This window comes from Acomys russatus, chromosome 25 (genome assembly GCF_903995435.1).
Source record: "Acomys russatus chromosome 25, mAcoRus1.1, whole genome shotgun sequence".
NCBI lineage: Eukaryota > Metazoa > Chordata > Mammalia > Rodentia > Muridae > Acomys > Acomys russatus.
Window position 1 is genome coordinate 28459595 of NC_067161.1, and position 16953 is coordinate 28476547.

At 44.4% G+C, this 16953-nt stretch overlaps 1 protein-coding gene across 1 annotated transcript; it reads left to right on the plus strand.

Annotated features, from left to right (window-relative positions):
• Window positions 1-10370: 10370 nt before the first annotated feature.
• On the plus strand, window positions 10371-15017 carry LOC127208347 (hepatitis A virus cellular receptor 1 homolog). Its single transcript, XM_051167765.1, has 2 exons — window positions 10371-10419; window positions 14629-15017. Exons 1-2 carry the CDS (start codon window positions 10371-10373, stop codon window positions 15000-15002), a joined length of 423 nt encoding a protein of 140 aa, XP_051023722.1. The 3' UTR covers window positions 15003-15017.
• Window positions 15018-16953: the final 1936 nt, after the last annotated feature.

The following is a 16953-nucleotide window of genomic DNA, read 5'->3' on the forward strand; positions in this document are numbered from 1 at the left end:
CTCATTATTAGTCAGCTCTCTAGTGAGAAGGAAAGATGGCAGCCCCTAGTGCTAGGGGAACAGGGTTTTTAAAGGGGAAAAAAAAAAAAAAAAAAAAAAAAAAAAAAAAGCCTGCAGGCAGGGGATTTCCAGGTCTTGCTGTTACTTGATAGGTTAGAGGGGTACAGGAAAGTTGTTCTTTAGGCTGATTGGCTGGAGGACCAGGGCTAAGCGAGGGGATCAAGGTCAGACCACAGAGGGGGGATTTTTCGTTTGTTCTGGTCATTGTGACCTTTGGCTATTATTGGTTGGCCCCAGGAGGAACAGTTGCTAGCTGTACGTTTGTGGCTCTCCCTGGAAACTCCCAGGGGCGGGTGTGTGTCACGTTCTCAGGCCCTGAACACACAAAAAATATGTTGGTTTGGTCTCTACAGGAGAAGCTCAGCTTTGAAAGCTGGCAGCCTTCCTCCCTAAACTTCTGCAAGCAGAGCCTCTAATCTAGCTTTATTTGCTTAGGCTGTTTAACTATTAACAGGGGCTGCAAATAAACAGGTACCGGGATGATGTTAGTTGACCAGCACACCAGTGTGCATAATTAATTAGGTTTCACTTCTGCCTCTGCGCTGAGACCCTCACTGTCTTCTGTCTATATTCTATCTCTCTCTCTGCCTTTCAGTTAATTCATTTGCAAGTTGAGTCAGTTGTTCCAGTGGTTCAAATCCCTTAATGCAGGAACCTTCTCAAAGTCAGCGTGATCTCTGGACCTGGAGGCTGAACTCGAGTGAACACCTTTGCTCAAGCACTGAAGATTGCAACAGAAAAAAAAAATTTTTTTTTGTTTGTTTAGGAGACAAGGTCTCACTATGTAGAACAGGCTGACCTTGAACTCTGAAGCTCTGCCAGCCTCTGCTTTCTGAGGGCTACTGTAAGTATTTTGTTAGTGTCTCTCTCTCTCTCTCTCTCTCTTTTTTTTTTTTTTTTTTTTTTTTTTTTTTGAGACAGGGTTTCTCTGTGTAGCCTTGGCCATCCTGGACTCACTTTGTAGACCAGGCTGGCCTCGAACTCACAGCGATCTACCTGCCTCTGCCTCCCGAGTGCTGGGATGAAAGGCGTGCGCCACCATGCCTGGCCTTGTTAGTGTCTCTTTAAGCTGGTGAGCAGATACTATCTGGTGAAAGAATTGTAGAACTGGAGAGACTCAATTTTCGAACAACTCAAGTGGAAGTGTGAGGTGTGGCCAGGAGATAAGGTTGGAATTCTGAGAGGCTAGTCAGCAGCAGCTCTGGAAGAGTCCAGCAGCAGCAGAGGACCAGAAGGGAGACTAACAAGAGGCTGTGGATCATTCCTCCCTGGTAAGTGCAGGCTCGCGATGGAGAGAAGCAATGAGGACAAGTGGTCCTTGGAGTTCTGTACTGTGTGGATTTGCATATGGGATGATGTGGGATTCTATGTGGGACATTAGGACAATGATGAGTCTCTAGGCATTAGGGCAACTTAGCATCCAATGGAGGTCTATGGACTCTTGGAAGGTGGGTCTTCATTTAAATGGAATAATGGACTTATGTAGATTAGCTATTAAGGTCTACTTAAATAAATTAACATGAGCTATAAAAAGAAAGCTGTAGAAAGATAGTCTGGAACTTTTAGATTAAGCCCTATCTATTTAGGCCCACATCTGTAGGAAATATGCAAATTTGTATGATATGGCAATGGGACTAGGAAGGTAAGGTCATAGACACAGTGCAGTCTTGCTCAGTGACTTTTGTTGTTTGAAGTGTAACAGTATTTGTAAGGAATAGTGTGTTTTCACCTTAAAGAGAAAGCCTCACATTAGCTGCTGGGATTTGAGGTTTTGTGTTAGGGCTGCGAAATTGGTGAGTCCAGAAGTAGAAAAGTTTTCTCGGGAAGTAGACAGCTTTTACAGTGTGGTGTTCAGTTTTTCTTTTCTCTTCCTTTTCCTCCTTCTCCTCTTCCTCCTTCTTTGAGAAAGGGTTTCACTTTGTAGCCCTGGCTGTCCTGGACTTACTTTGTAGACCAGTCTGGCCTCCACCGGTGCTGGGATTAAAGGCCTGTGCCACCATGCCTGGCTCATACTGTCATTTTATTTAAGACAAGGCCTCTTGTAGTGCAGGCTTTCTTCAGAATTGAAGCTTTGCTGAGGATGACCTTGAACTCCTGATCTTCCCTTTCCCAGCTGCTGTGATTGCAGGCAGACACCTCCAGGGCCAGTTTATCTGATGAGGAAGACTGAACTCAGGGCTTCCTGCTTTCTAGGCAAGCTGTCTGCCAGCTGAGTTATAGCCCTGCTTCTATACTGCTCATTTTATCATTATAAGGACAAAAGTCGTTGCATGGTGGCAATCTTAATCCTTGGGAGACAGAAGCAATAGGAGGGGTTCAAATCCAACTGTGCTAGTCAGAGGCCAGCATAGGCTACTTGAGACTTTGTAAAACAAAAAAACAAAAACCCAAAACAAAAGCCTTTTGAATATGGCCTGCTGCCCTACTTCTCATTACGTGTGTGTGTGTGTGTGTGTGTGTGTGTGTGTGTGTGTGTGTGTGTGTGTTGTTATTAAACTCTGGCTGGCTGTATGAAAACACTGACTCTTCTCTAAAATGACAATTAAAATAGTTGGTTATAGTCCAAAATTGAGAGACCATGGCTTTGTGACATCGATTCACCCTAAGTGACATTTCACTATGAAACAATTTATATGAACTTTTTTGTTCTCTTAAAATTTACTTACTTATTTGTTTGTTTGTTTATTGCAGCAGGGTCTTACTATGTACCTACCTCTGGCTGGCCTGGACCTTGCTTCACAGAACAGACAAACATAGAATTCACAAAGATCTGCATGCATGTCCCTAGTTCTTAGATAAAGGCATGCAGCACCATACCTAGCTCTTTTTATCATCATCATTGTTATTATTATTGTTATTATTATTATTAGGTTTTTTGTGGGTTTTTTTTTTTTTGCTTGCCAGGCATGAAACCAGGGCCTCAAGCCAGGTGTGGTGGTGCAGGCCTTTAATCTCAGCAGTCTGGAGGAAAAGGCAGGTGAATTGCTGTGAGTTCCAGGTCAGCCTGAGGTACAAAGTGAGTCTAGGACAGGCAAGACTCCATAGGGGATATTCTGTCTTGAAACAAACAAACAAAAAACAAAAAATGGCAACAGAAAAGGAAAACCAGGGTCTCTCTGCCACTGACTTTTAACTCCAGGCTCCCAAACTCACTTTCACACTTTTTATTTTGAGACGGGGTCTTACTATGTTTCAAAGGTCACCTAAATAGCCCTTAATCTCATGGTCTCCCAGGAAGCCTAGAAAGGTCATAGTCCTCCAGCCTCAGTCTCCTGAGAAGCTGAGCTTACAAGCCTGCCCTTCCAGGTGAAAGATGAACTCTGACAGCCCCAGAAATGAAAGTCAAGGATCAGGGTTTTCAAAAAGCACAGAGGTAGGACTAGGTGTGGAGCATCAGGCCTGCAATCCCAGCATTCAAGGTGGGAAGATCTCTATGAATGAGAGACCAGCTGAAGATAGAAGGAGTTCTAGGTCAGCCTGGGCTACAGTAAGACCCTCCCAATCACTATCTACATGAATAAAGCAGCCAACCAACCAGACACACTGGTGGGACCTGGGTGGGAGCTACAGCAAGGCAAAGAGATCTCTGGTCTTAAGATCTACTGCCTTCCCAGCTTCAGAGTAGGTGAAGCTAGCTCAAGCCAACCCAAGCTACATTTCAAATTTCATCTAAAGGTTAACAGACTGTTAGAAGCGGAGCTTAGTAGTTACTGGCTATTAAAGATCTAAGAAGGAGGTCAAACAGCCCAAAATACCTCTAGCCCACGATCCTGCTTAGAGGTCATCAGCTGCTTAGAGAGCCTCAGTCGCAGCCCCTTAAAAGCCTTCTGGGTTTCCAGCGGTTGCCTTGTTTTCTTCTTGTATTCATTTCCACTGATGTCTCCTACACGGGAAGGTCACTGGCCCTGCAGATGCGAGGACGGAGGATCAACCTTAGAGCTGGCCTTTGCATCACTGCCAGTGCCTTGGTGTTTGTTTGACCTTGGCTTTCAGGACCTCATTTTCTTTATGATCCTCTTGCCTCCTTGGTCTGCTTCTGACCGTGTGGGCACCTCTTCTCTGCTGCCCTAGACACAGAAGGCCATCCTTAGGAGGCCGCAGGCCTTGCCTCAGTACAGGTATCTCCCACAATACCTAATTCAGGCTCCAGCCTTTCAAATACCATTTCTAAGCCAGTTCCTCCTAATGTGAATCTTTAGTCTAAACCTTCCTCCTTCATGTGGTGCCCAAAATATCTCACACAACACAACAAAAACCCCGGATATCTCCTCCACAACCTGTGGTGGGAACAGCTCTTCCCTCCCCTGCTGGTGGCCCCTCCTGTCCTTTACAGCTGAGGCCTGAGTTTCCTGTCCTCCTTAGAGTCCCAGCCCACAGGAAGGCCAGTTTGCTCTGCCCCTTGAGCCACAGACAGGAGTGTCTTGGTTTCATTGGTCACACTGCCTCCTGCTGTCCCTTCCACACTGCATTCCTGGGACAGATGCTAAGGTGTCCTTGCTTGTCGGCCCAGCAGTCCTAGAGGACACCAGGTGCTGGCACCACTCACCCCAGCAATGATGCTATGTGTCCTCAGAAAAAGGAGAGTTCTTACAAAGTGGCTCCTGAGCCCTGTCCCTGCCCTGCCCCCTTGTTCTGCTTTGCTGTCCCTCACTGTCCCAGCTGCCCTGCCCTCTCCCTGCCTATCCCTTGTCTGTTCTGGACTTACTGTGTAGACCAGGCTGGCCTCGAACTTGTAGAGATCTGCCTGCCTCTGCCGCTTGAGTGCTGGGATTAAAGTCGTGCACCACCATGCCCGACCTGGCTAGCATTTTTTTTTCTTTTTTCTTTTCCTTTTTTCATTTGAAAGATGTATTTATCCATTATGTATACAATGTTCTGCCTGCATGTATGCCTGCATGCCAGAAGAGGGCACCAGACTTCATTATAGATAGCTGCGAGCCACTACGTGGTTGCTGGTAACTGAACTCATGACTTTTGGTAGAGCAACCAGTGCTTTTAACCCTTGAGCAATCTCTCTAGCACCTGCCTAATACTTCAAAAGCTTTGCTCAAATTTCACCTTTTCTGTAAAAATATTAGGAAGTCCATATGACCCTGACATCCCAGGTTAAAATTGTACCCACTTCCCCTCCAGCCATGTGCCAAAGTTTCCTTAGCTTGTTGTGTTTTTTTGTCTTTCCCCCACTGTGTTCACATGTTCATCCAGAATGGTTATAAGAACTGCCTGTCTAAAGACTTACCTCCTGCGTGATGGGGGGTGAACTCTTTAACCCTTTTTAGCTATTTGGTGAATTAACTTTTCTTTTTTTAAATTTATTTTTAATTTAATTTATTTATTTTTTAATTTTTGGTTTTTTGAGACAGGGTTTCTCTGTGTAGCCTTGGCTGTTCTGGACTTGCTTTGTAGACCAGGCTGGCCTCGAACTCACAAAGATCCACCTGCCTCTGCCTCCCAAGTGCTGGGATTAAAGGCGTGTGCCACCACGCCCGGCTTTAAATTTTTTCTTAATCTCACGTACATTGATGTTTTGACTGCCTGTTTGCCTGTGTAAAGATGTCAGATTCAGGAGTCATAAATATTGTGAGCCACCATAGTGGGTCCTGGGAATTGAACCTGGATCCCTTAGAAGAGCAGCTTCTTCTCTTCTTAACTTCTTAACTGCCGAGCCATCTCTCCAGCCCTAACTTTTCTTTTTTTAATAAATCATTAAAAAATATTTATTTATTATTATGTATATAGTGTTCTGCCTACATGTACACTTGCAAGCCAGAAGAGGGTATCAGACCACATTATAGATGGTTGTGAGCCATCATGTGGTTGCTGGGAATTGAACTCAGGAACTCTGGAAGAGCAGTCAGTGCTCTTGACCTCTGAGCTATCTCTCCTGCTCTGGTGAATTAAAATTTAAGACTTTTAAAAAATCATATTAATTTTCTTCATTGATACAAGCTCCATAAAACCAGGAATCTTGGATTAATTGACATACAAAAGTCACAGAATCATGTGTAATATACTATAGCTGTGTAATAAATGTGAAATGAGGAAAATTTTTAGCATTATAGTAGTAAACATGAATATCTTGTAATTCTATCTCTCTACCTTTCTGATTTCAAAATTATTATTTTGAATTATGTGTCTATGCATGTGGCCATGTGGATATGTGCACGTGAATGCAGAAGCCTTCTCAACTGTCTGATTCTCTGCAGCTGGAGTTAAGGGAGGTTGCCAGTCACCTGAGGTTGGTGCTGGGAGCCACACTCAGGTCCTCTGCAAGAACAGTAGACCCTCTTTACTACTGAGCCATCTCTCTAGTTCCAATATTGACATTTTAATGTGAATAGTATGGCTTACACTGTAGTCACGGCTGGCAGAGGGCTACGGGACATGAAGAGACCATTTTGGAGGGGATTGCCAGAGCCTGGTCATGGGTACAGGCCTGACACAAAGTGGTAGGGATGAGGTCCAATGGAGCAAACGCAGTGAGAACCAAGTGGTGCGGGGGACCGATAGGGCCTTTCTCTGGAGAAAATAAAGTGAGTTCAAGCAGTTGGACTGTTTCAGAGAGCACAGCAGCAAGAAACAACAGTGACTCAGTGGAGTGTGGGGTTTGGCGACGTGTTATTCCCATTTTCCACAAATGAGGCTCTTTAGTAAGGAGGTGTGAATTCATGGTTCATACCTGAGTCCTGTCATCATGCAGTCCTCCTCCCCTGCAAGTGGTGAGTAACCCTCAAAGGATGCCAAAGCTGACCCTAAAATGTAGTGACTCAGGAAGACTGCACAGCTCAAGTTAACAAAGAAGAATTCCATCATCCCCTGAGAGGGGTGGAGACTGAGTTAGTGGCACGTCAGTTACTGGAATTCAGAGGCAGCTTTACCTGGAGAGTTTTACAAAGACAGATTGACGAGAGAACAGGCTAGACACAGACGAAAACAAAACAAGCCAGAGAATGAGAAGGAGCCAGAAGATTAGAACAGATTGCAAGAGTTGGATTGAGGCTGAGAGAGAAGCCAGTTTGAATCATTGGTCTTGAAGAGGAGTTTGAGCTGGAACAGCTGAGCTGAACCAGCCAGCCAAAGCTCAGAAAGAACAAGAAAAGTATGAGGTTATTCGGAGTAAGTCTCGGAGGCTGAAAACATTCTAGTCCTAGATAAGATTGTATGGAGGCTAGAAGCTTCCAGGACTATGCCTGGGTTAGCAGACAGAAGCAGTAAGCCTCCAAGGCGACAATTACCTTGGGAGAATAAAGGTTGCTATGAGCTAGGGTTTTGAGTGGGACAGGACATGGTCTGATTGTACATTTACCATCTGTCTCATTTCTGTGAAGTCATCTCTTAGTAGTTCATTTACCTGTGTAAATTGCTTGCACAATTCTGGATTCTTCACATCCTTACTGTGTTGAAGCATACTCCCCAATTCCCAGGTTATTAGCAACCATTGCAATGGAAATAAAAAACTTTTCAAAATTCTTCTTATTGACATTGGGATTTGGCCTGCAGTAAAACTAGAATGAAAACGGTTTGCCTTCCAAATGAATAAGGCATGTTTTAATTCTGTGTGGGCCACTTTGACGTTTGTTCTCCTATCTGTTGACAGTGCCAAGTGCAGCCGGCCCTTAACCCTGAGATGGCTCATCAGATAAAGGCTCTTGCTGCCATGCTGAGTTGACCCAGCACCTGTGTTATAGGAGGAGAGACCCTACTCCTCATAGTTGCCCTCAGACCACACGTGTACCCTGCACGCTCATGCACTGCCTGGCACAAAACCACCTAAATGCAATTTTCAAAAATTAGAAAAATGCAACTTATTCCAAAGGAAATAAGTGATTATTCTGTACCAAATTGGAGTGACTGAGGCTCAATAGCATGATGTAGGCTACTTTGTCATCAATGAATACTCATGGTCCACTGGGGAAGAGGTATATGAATTCTTATAGTCCCAGAAAAATAAGAGGCCATAAATCAATGCATTTTCCAAGCATCCTGATGGGAACATTAGGCAGATGGTGACATCAGAACACAGAACTCTCTCCCTACTCCCCTCTCTCCTCTTTTTTTCTGAGATAGGGTTTCTCTGTGTAGCCCTGGCTATCCTTGGCTCTCTTTGTAGACCAGGCTGGCCTCAAACTCACAGAGATCCTCCTGCCTCTGCCTCCCCAAGTGCTGAGATCACAGGCATGTGCCACTAAGCCCTGCTTTTTTCCTTTTTTGGGGGGACGGGGCTTCTCTGTGTAGCCTTGGTGGTCTTGTGACTCACTCTGTAGACAGGCTGGCCTTGAACTCAGAGATCTGCCTGCCTCTGCTCTCATAGAGCTGTGGTTAAAGACGTGTGCCACCACAGCTTCATTAGAAATCTCTTCTACAGATAGATGGTCTAAAATTCTTAGCTTTATGCTTTGGTGAAGGCTAGTTGTGTGAAAATGTCACAGTACTGTCAGGCATGGTGGCACACACCTTTATTTGTTTTTTGTGTTTCGAGACAGGGTCTCTCTGTGTTAGCTTTGGCTGTCCTGGACTCACATAGACCAGGCTGTCCTCGAAGTCACAGCGATCCATCTGCCTCTGCCTCCTGAGTGCTGGGATTAAAGGCGTGAGCCACCATTCCCGGTTTGGCACACACCTTTAAATCTAGCACTTGGGGAGGAAGGGGCAGCTGGATCATTGTGAGTTCAAGGCCAGCCTGGTCTACAAGTGAGTCCAGGACAGTCAAGAGCTACACAGAGAAACCACGTCTCAACCTCCCCCTCCCCCCTAAAAATAAAAAAATGTCACAGTACATTTCAGAAGTTTTTTCTGATTGTCATAAGGATCTTAACTGAGATGCAGCAGCACTTGGTGGTAAGTAGCCATTGAGGTGTTGGGAGACAATTGATGCTATTTATGGCCCTTGAAATGCACATTTCCATCCCTCCACAGTCTCTCTATAGTATATTCACAGGTATGCTTTCTACAGAGAATTAAAATTTAAACTCTGATGGCTGAGATGGACCCACATATTCCTAAAACAACATGTAAAGGCAAAAATAAAAGGATTTCTAGCAAGCAGCAAGGTCCTTCCTCCATGGTAGATCTCACCTCACTATTCACTTGGAATCCAGACTGTGGAGAAGATTACCTTTGGGAACCTGGGAAGCCCCTAGCCATCGCTGTCTGTTGCCTTCATCTTAAGAGCCAGTAGGCCATAGGACATCTGTGAGATGACCTAGTGACAGTGAGCTTGTGTCAAGAAGTGAGACAGGGAATACCCATGTACACAACCCTTCCTCACTAGAACACTACAGGGACAGAATGGCTGGTGCCATGTTTTGCAAATTATTATGTCAAAATATAAAAAGTTGCCTCTCATGTGGGTTTTATATGTTCTACAGTTGTCTAATATCTATTAAAGTTGTCAGTATTTGGCCACAGTTTCTATCATTAATTTTCGGGTCTCTTCTAAGTGGAGGCTGTTAGTTTGAATAGCGTGGGCCACAGGCCTGAGTGTTGAGCCCATAATTATCTTTAAGACTGGTAACAGGTTACATTTTCTCTCTGAGAGGAAGCAGGGAATCTTCTGAGCAGAGGTGGAGTTAATGAAGTGCCAGGCAGGCTTCTCATGGTTTTATTGTTTCACAATTAAGAAGCAAAATCTGAAATCTAGAAATTGGAGTCTGAAGACACGGAACATCTTCCACATCTTCCATAAACGGGCTTTAAAGTGATTTTTCCTGAGGATTTGATGGCCATGAGTAAATAGCCGAGCCTCTCCTTCACAGCAGATACTCCCAAAAGCTGAGCAAACAGTGCTAATTTACCTAGGAGGATATCTAAGCATGGAGGGGTTCTGTGAATGGCTGCTTTGTATCTGTACCCAACGCTTTTCTAGGTCTCGCTAGACATCCCTCAGGAAGATATGCTCTCAGTCACTGTGTACTGCAGCATGAGTGATGATTTACAAAGTCACTCAGCTCATCTTGCTACTAATGAACTTGGTTGAGTATTAGGGACCAACCACTGTAGCACTGAGCAGAAACAGCTCTGTGTTCACAAGGGGCAAGTGCATGTTTGTCGTTATAAGGCTGGTCTTGGCTTAGAGTTCTACCAAACGGACGTGCACTAAGCTCTGCCTTCAGTTTTCTCTGTTTGCTACTTTATTCATGCTATGACCAGAAGTGGTATGGATGGCTATATGTGAGGAAGCACCTGTAAAAGAACCTGTAGGACAGAGGTCTATGTGATGCATGCAGTCAGAATGAAGGTGTACTCAGACATACGACGCTGAACGTCACAGCTAACCCAAGTGTCTTGTCATTGTCCATCAGGTCAATACCATGATTCAGGTTCAAGTCTTCATTTCAAGCCTCCTACTGCTTCTTCCAGGTGAGTGAGTAGGTGAACTGGAGCTGCTGTGGAGGCAGAAGAGATGACAATCCTTAAGCTATTTTGATTATGGGCTATGTAGTGAGCAGAGGAACAGTACAAATTGTAGCTCCAAAGAATTTGCTTGACCTGTATGGATCTCAAAGCAGATTGTTAAATAAACATGATCCACAGGAATATGGGAGGCCAGGGGTAAAACACGTGCACGCATGTGAAGGACAAGCAAGGATGAGTACACATGTCTGTACGTGTTGGAGAAGTATGGGTAAGTATACATGCATGTATGTGATGGGTGAGTATTATGGGTGAGTACACAGGCATGTATGTGCTGAACAAGTAGGGATGAGTACACACACATGCATGTGATAGACAAGAAAGACTGAGTACACATGCATACATGTGATAGACAAGTATATATACATGCATGCATGTGATGATTTCTTCTTCTTCTTCTTCTTCTTCTTCTTCTTCTTATTATTATTATTATTATTATTATTATTACTAGCTTTTTTTCGAGACAGGGTTTCTCTGTGTATCCCTGGCTTTCCTGGACTAGCTTTGTGGACCAGGCCAGCCTCTAACTCACAGCGATCCTCCTGCCTCTGCCTCCCGAATACTGGGATTAAAGATGTGTGTCACCACGCCTGGCTCGCATGTGATGATTTTAAGTGCATGCATATGATAGGCAAAGGTTAATATAAAGTCAGAAACAGTTCTTTCCAATTATGATGGCTAGTCAAAGTAAGCCTTCATTACACCTTTCCCCCCCCACCCCACCCCAGTAAGGTTTCTCTGTGTAGCCTTGGCTGTCCTGGACTCACTTTGTAGACCAAGCTGGCCTTAAACGCACAGTGATCTGCCTGCTTCTCCCTCCATGAATTCTGGGATTAAAGGCATGCACCCTCATGATTGGATTTTCTTTCTTTTTCTTTTTTCAGATTTATTTATTTATTTATTATGTACACAGTGTTCTATGTGGCCTCCAGAAGAGGACACCAGATCTCATTATAGATGGCTGTGAGCCACCATCGGTTGCTGGGAATTAAACTCAGGACCTATGGAAGAGCAGCCAGTGCTCTTAACCTTTGAGCTATCTCTCCAGGCCCCCAATAAGTACTCTTCTTCTTCTACTTTTTTTTTTTTTTTTTGGTTTTTCGAGAGAGGCTTTCTCTGTGTAGCCTTGACTATCCTGGATTTGTTTTGTAGACCAGGTTGGCGTCGAACTCATTGCCATCCTCCTGCCTTTGCCTCCCAAGTGCTGGGATTAAAGACATGTGTCACTATTGCCTGGCCATCTCAAAAATTTTGATTCTCCTGCCTGTACCTCCCAGGAGCTGAGATTACTGGTGAAAAATGAAATATATTTTTATGACTTAAATAAAATAGCACGTATCTCATTTGTGATCCTAAGAAAGGTGTTTGGCAAAATCAGTAATGAGTGTCCCAGTAAAAAAAAAACAAAACAGTCATTAAATACAACAAGGAACATGCTTTCTCATCTCATATGCCAAACGCACAGGCTAGGCCAGAATATAGGTGGTTAGTCGGTGAACCTCACAGTTCACTGCTTTGTAGTTGTGTTGCTTATTTGGTTGTCTCCTGTGCTGGGGGCCCAACACAGGGTCTAGCATAATGCACTGTCTCCTTAAGCCTCAGAGTTCCTTTAAGGCCACCATGGAAGGTGTTGAATGAGCTTAGGAACCTTATTCTATCATTTCCATATGAATTTTATTTATTTAATGACTTCAGAATTTTAAATTGCATCATTAAGGTATTGACTGCGTATTTTCTGACTGTGTTGTGTTTACAAGTGGTTCTTGCTTCACTTCTGGAATGTCTCCAACTTATAAGAAAGGATCACTGCTTAGTGGGTTTTTTGTTTTGTTTTAGGTTTTGTAAAGGGGTAATCAAAAAAGTCCAGAATAGCCGAGTGTGGTGGCACACAGCTGGAATCATAACGCTCAGGGAGGCAGAGGCAGGCAAATCTCTGTGAGTTCGAGGCCAGCCTGATCTACAAAGTGAGTCTGTGTAGCCAAGGCTACACAGAGAAATCCTGTCTGGGACAAAAAAAAAAAAAAAAGGTCCAGATAAGCCTCAGCCCCTTTTGATGATCTGTTGATGTTCTAAAAACCCTTTGTGAAACCTCCCTGTGAGGTTACTGGAGTTCTGCCTTGAAGCCAGCAATGCTAATGTTATACATGCTTTGGCTCTGCTCCCCACCTCCAATTTATTATTTGTTTACTTAATCACTTTATAACCTGATCCAAGCCCCATCCCTCATCTTTTCTCAGACCCATCCTCACACCCCCTCATGCCCAATTTCCCCATCTCCTCCTCCTCAGAGAAGGGGAGGCCCCCAAGGGGTATCAACCCACCCTCTGGCGTCTCAAGTTGCCGCAAGACTAAGTGTATCCACTCCCACTGAGACCTGACAAGGCAGCCCAGCTAGGGGATAGGGATTCAGAGGCAGGCAACAGAGTCAGATACATGCCCTACTCCCACTGCTAGGGGAACCACATGATGACCAATCTGCACATCTACTACGCATATGTAGGAGGTCTAGGTCCAGCCCATGCATGTTCTGAGGTTTGTCATTCAGTCTCTGTGAGCCCCCATGAGCCTACTCTGTAGGTCTTCTTGTAGTGTCTTTGACCCATCCTATCCTGCTCCCTCAATTCTTCCTCCCACTCTTCCACAAAACTCCCTGGGCTCTGTCTATTGTTTGGCTGTGGGTCTCCCCATCTGTTTCCATCAGCTGCTGGATGAATGAAGCCTCTCAGAAGACAGATAGGTTCCTGTCTGCAAGCATAGGAGAATATCATTAGTAGTGACAGGGGTTAGCTGTCTTCCATGGAGTGGATCTCAAGTTGGGCCAGTCACTGGTTGGCCATTTCCTCAATCTCTGCTCCATCTTTATTCCTAAACTTCTTGTTGGCAAGACAAATTTGGGGTTTAAGTTTTTTTGTTTGTTTGTTTGTTTTTGTTTTTTTCTTTCTTTTATTTATTTGTTTGTTTTTGTTTTTGTTTTTTTTGAGTCAGGGTTTCTCTGTGTAGGCCTGGATGTCCTGGACTTGCTTTGTAGACCAGGCTGGCCTCGAACTCACAGAGATTTGCCGGCCTCTGCCTCCCTGAATACTGAGATTACAGGCATGTTTCATGGGTGGGTTGGTGTCCCCCTCCTTCTACTGAAGTCCCATCTGGCTATAGGAGATGGCCACTTCAGGCTCCTCTCATGCTAGAAGTGTCAGCTATGGTCACCCCATAGACTCCTGGACCCTCCCCTGTCTTAGAGTTGTCCCCTACCAATTTCTGTTCTCTACCCTAGTTCCCCCCAACTCTTCCCACATCTGATCAATCGCCCCTTTCTTGCCCAGATCACTCCCTCCATCTACTTCAGGTGTCTATTTTATTTCCTTTTCTGAGTGAGATTCAAGCATCATCACTAAGGCCTCCCTGGTTATTTGGGTGTGTAGATTGTAACATGGTTATCCTGTATGTTATGGCTAATATCCACTTATAAGTGAGTAGATATACTCTTTGATTGGGAGAGATGAGAAGAGTCAGTGCTTTAGTTGTCTGTGGCCCTGTGGGGGAGGAGAAGAGATGCTTTGAGGCAGGGTCTCCAGAGCTTAGGCCTGTCCTGAACTCATTAGCTAGCTGAGCTTTTCTTGATTTCTGCTTCTATTTCCCAGGTTCTGGGAATACAAGGGAGTTCTGTGTATACAGGTGTTATTCATGTGTCTAGCTTCTGAAAGAAAACACTTTAAATGTATAAAAATGAAACATTTGATCTCTCAGTGGCCCATGCTCATCACCCAGCACTCAGGAGTCAGAGGTGGGAGGATTGTGATTTTTTTTTTTTGGTTTGGTTTGGTTTTTTTTTTCAAGACAGGGTTTCTCTGTGTAGCCCTGGCTGTCCTGGACTCGCTTTGTGAACCAAGCTGGCCTCAAACTCACAGAGGCCTGCCTGCCTCTACCTCCTGAGTGCTGGGATTAAAGGCGTGTGTGCCACCACACCTGGCAAAGACTGTGATTTTAAGCCAGATGAGGTATATAGCACTTTCCTCCCTTTCACAACACCTTAAGCTCAATTCCACTTGAGTCCTCCCACCCCATAATTTTTTGAAAAGTAATAAAAACAAAACTTTACTATCATTTTGCATACTGGTTCTCTGTCTCTTCTCTTCCCTCCCCCTCTCTTTATCACAGGCGCTGTGGATTCTGATGCAGTAGTGAAGGGGGTGGTGGGACACCCTGTCACGCTTCCACGTACTTACCCAACAGATCATGGAGTCACAACCACATGTTGGGGGAAAGGGGAATGCCAATATTTTTATTGTGCAAGAACACTTATCTGGACCGATGGATATCAAGTCACCTATCAGAGTAGCAGCCGATACCAGCTGAAGGGGAACATTTCGGAAGGAAACGTGTCCTTGACAATAGAGAACGCTGTTCAGAGTGACAGTGGTCCCTACTGTTGTGTGGTGGAGATGCCTGGAGTTTTCAGACATATGACCTATTCATTGGAAGTTGAGCCAGGTAAGGTTTCTTTGTTTCCTTTGTTTATTTCTTGCAAGTGAACAGAGTCCTGTGTTTGCTAATATGTTTTATTTTACTATAAGAAGGAAACAGAAGGTCCTTATGAACATGTTTGTGATTAAACGTTTACTTTTGATTTTTCTTAAAAGAGATACTCCTGTTTAGCGCATGTCCTGAGAATACAAGCATGTGCCACCAAACCCAGCCTTAAGTATTCTCTTTTGAGTAACAGAACAATTTTATTTGCTTGATGATGTCCTAATATCAACCTTAATTCAAGAGCAGTATCGTTGTCCTGACTTGGGACAGTCTTGTTTATTCATGAAACTGCATTCACCTTTGAAACACTGTGGGGAACTTTATTTAAGCTGAGTGTATTTGATTTTAAGAACTGCCTTTTGTGGGGTGTAGTGGAACACACCTATAATCCCAGCCTTTGGGAGGCAGAGGCAGGTGGATCGCTGTGAGTTTGAGGCCAGCCTGGTCTACAAGGCAAGTCCAGAACAGCCAGGGCTACACAGAGAAACCTTGTCTGGAAAAACCAAAACAAACAACCAAACACCTGCCTCGTTTCTATGAGTATATCTTAGGACATTATATCTTAGGACCATTCTCAATGCTATAAAACTGCAACAGCTCTAACCTGAACAGTAGGCCATGCAGATTGCTGCTGCTCACATGAGCTAGCTTCAACAGTGGTCAGTTGGCCTCTGCAAAGCATCATTTCCTCATTCCCAAAGTTTTGCTTTTTAGTTAGCTCAGTTAAGATAGAGGCAGGCGACATATGTCTGCTGACATAAACAAGAGTGAGTGCTTGGCTGACTGTTTCCTTTCATCAGGGCGTTGCTTTAGTTCCAGTCCTGCCTCTGCACACTGAGACCGTCAGTAGCTGTTTGGATGCTCACAGCATCTCTGATGCTGTTGGTTTGGGAGTTGAAGGTTGAACATGCTTAGTCCCAAATCAGAATTGTTTCGAGTACAGACTTGATAATATACCTGGAAAATTTAATGCCACAAAACTATCACATACAGAATTCTCCATAGTTCATTATCTTACGTTTTAGCTATATATGTGAAGTACAAGCATATGAATGCTACATCAACCCATGCTGGTACTTGTAAACCATCCATAAGATATTATCTTTATGCAGATATCCACAGCCTGGAGACTGTGGATGAAGTCAGTCACTACTGACAGTAGTCCCATGCCCCACCTTCTCAGTCTCACAGAGATGCTTAGAGGGAGATGAGGATCTGACTGACACCTGTTAGTCATAAAGGGTTTCCATAGGAACATGGGCTCTGTTCACATCCATGTTGTCAGTGCAGCTGCCTCCTATTGGTGAGCTTGTGTCTACTGCTCTGACCTGACACATCCTAGTTTGTCAGTGACAATGAACAGAGAGGAGCCTTGGCCTGGGACAGCCTCTCACTGGTGCTTACAGCGTCTCTTCTTGTTCCACTGATCTTTGTTGCATCTTGATTTTTCAAATCTAGAGATTCCCGTAAGTCCTCCAATGAATGCCACAACTACAAGCACCATAAATACAACAAGAGCTAACGCTACAGGAAGATCCATGACTACTTCAACAAGACCCACACATCCACAAACATCAACCAGAGTCTCTAATTCTTCTCCTCCAATGCCAGCACACACGCAGACTAAACCAGGTAAAACCCATGTGAATCAGGACCCAGAGACCTCATTTTTTTTTTTTTATGACACAGAGTTTCTCTGTGTGACAGCTCTGGCTGTTTTGGACTCCCTTTGAAGACCAGGCTGGCCTTGAACTCACAGTGATCCACTTGCCTCTGCCTCCTGAGTGCTGGGAAAGGCACGTGCCACAATACCAGGCTAGAGTCCTTCTTATAGGACTTATAGAGTCCGTCTTATAGTAGGACACACAGACAGTGCGTCAAGACAGAAGTGTAATACAGGTGAAGGGTTCTGAACTGGGTCTGAAACAGCAGCTTCACATGGTCTGTGATTTT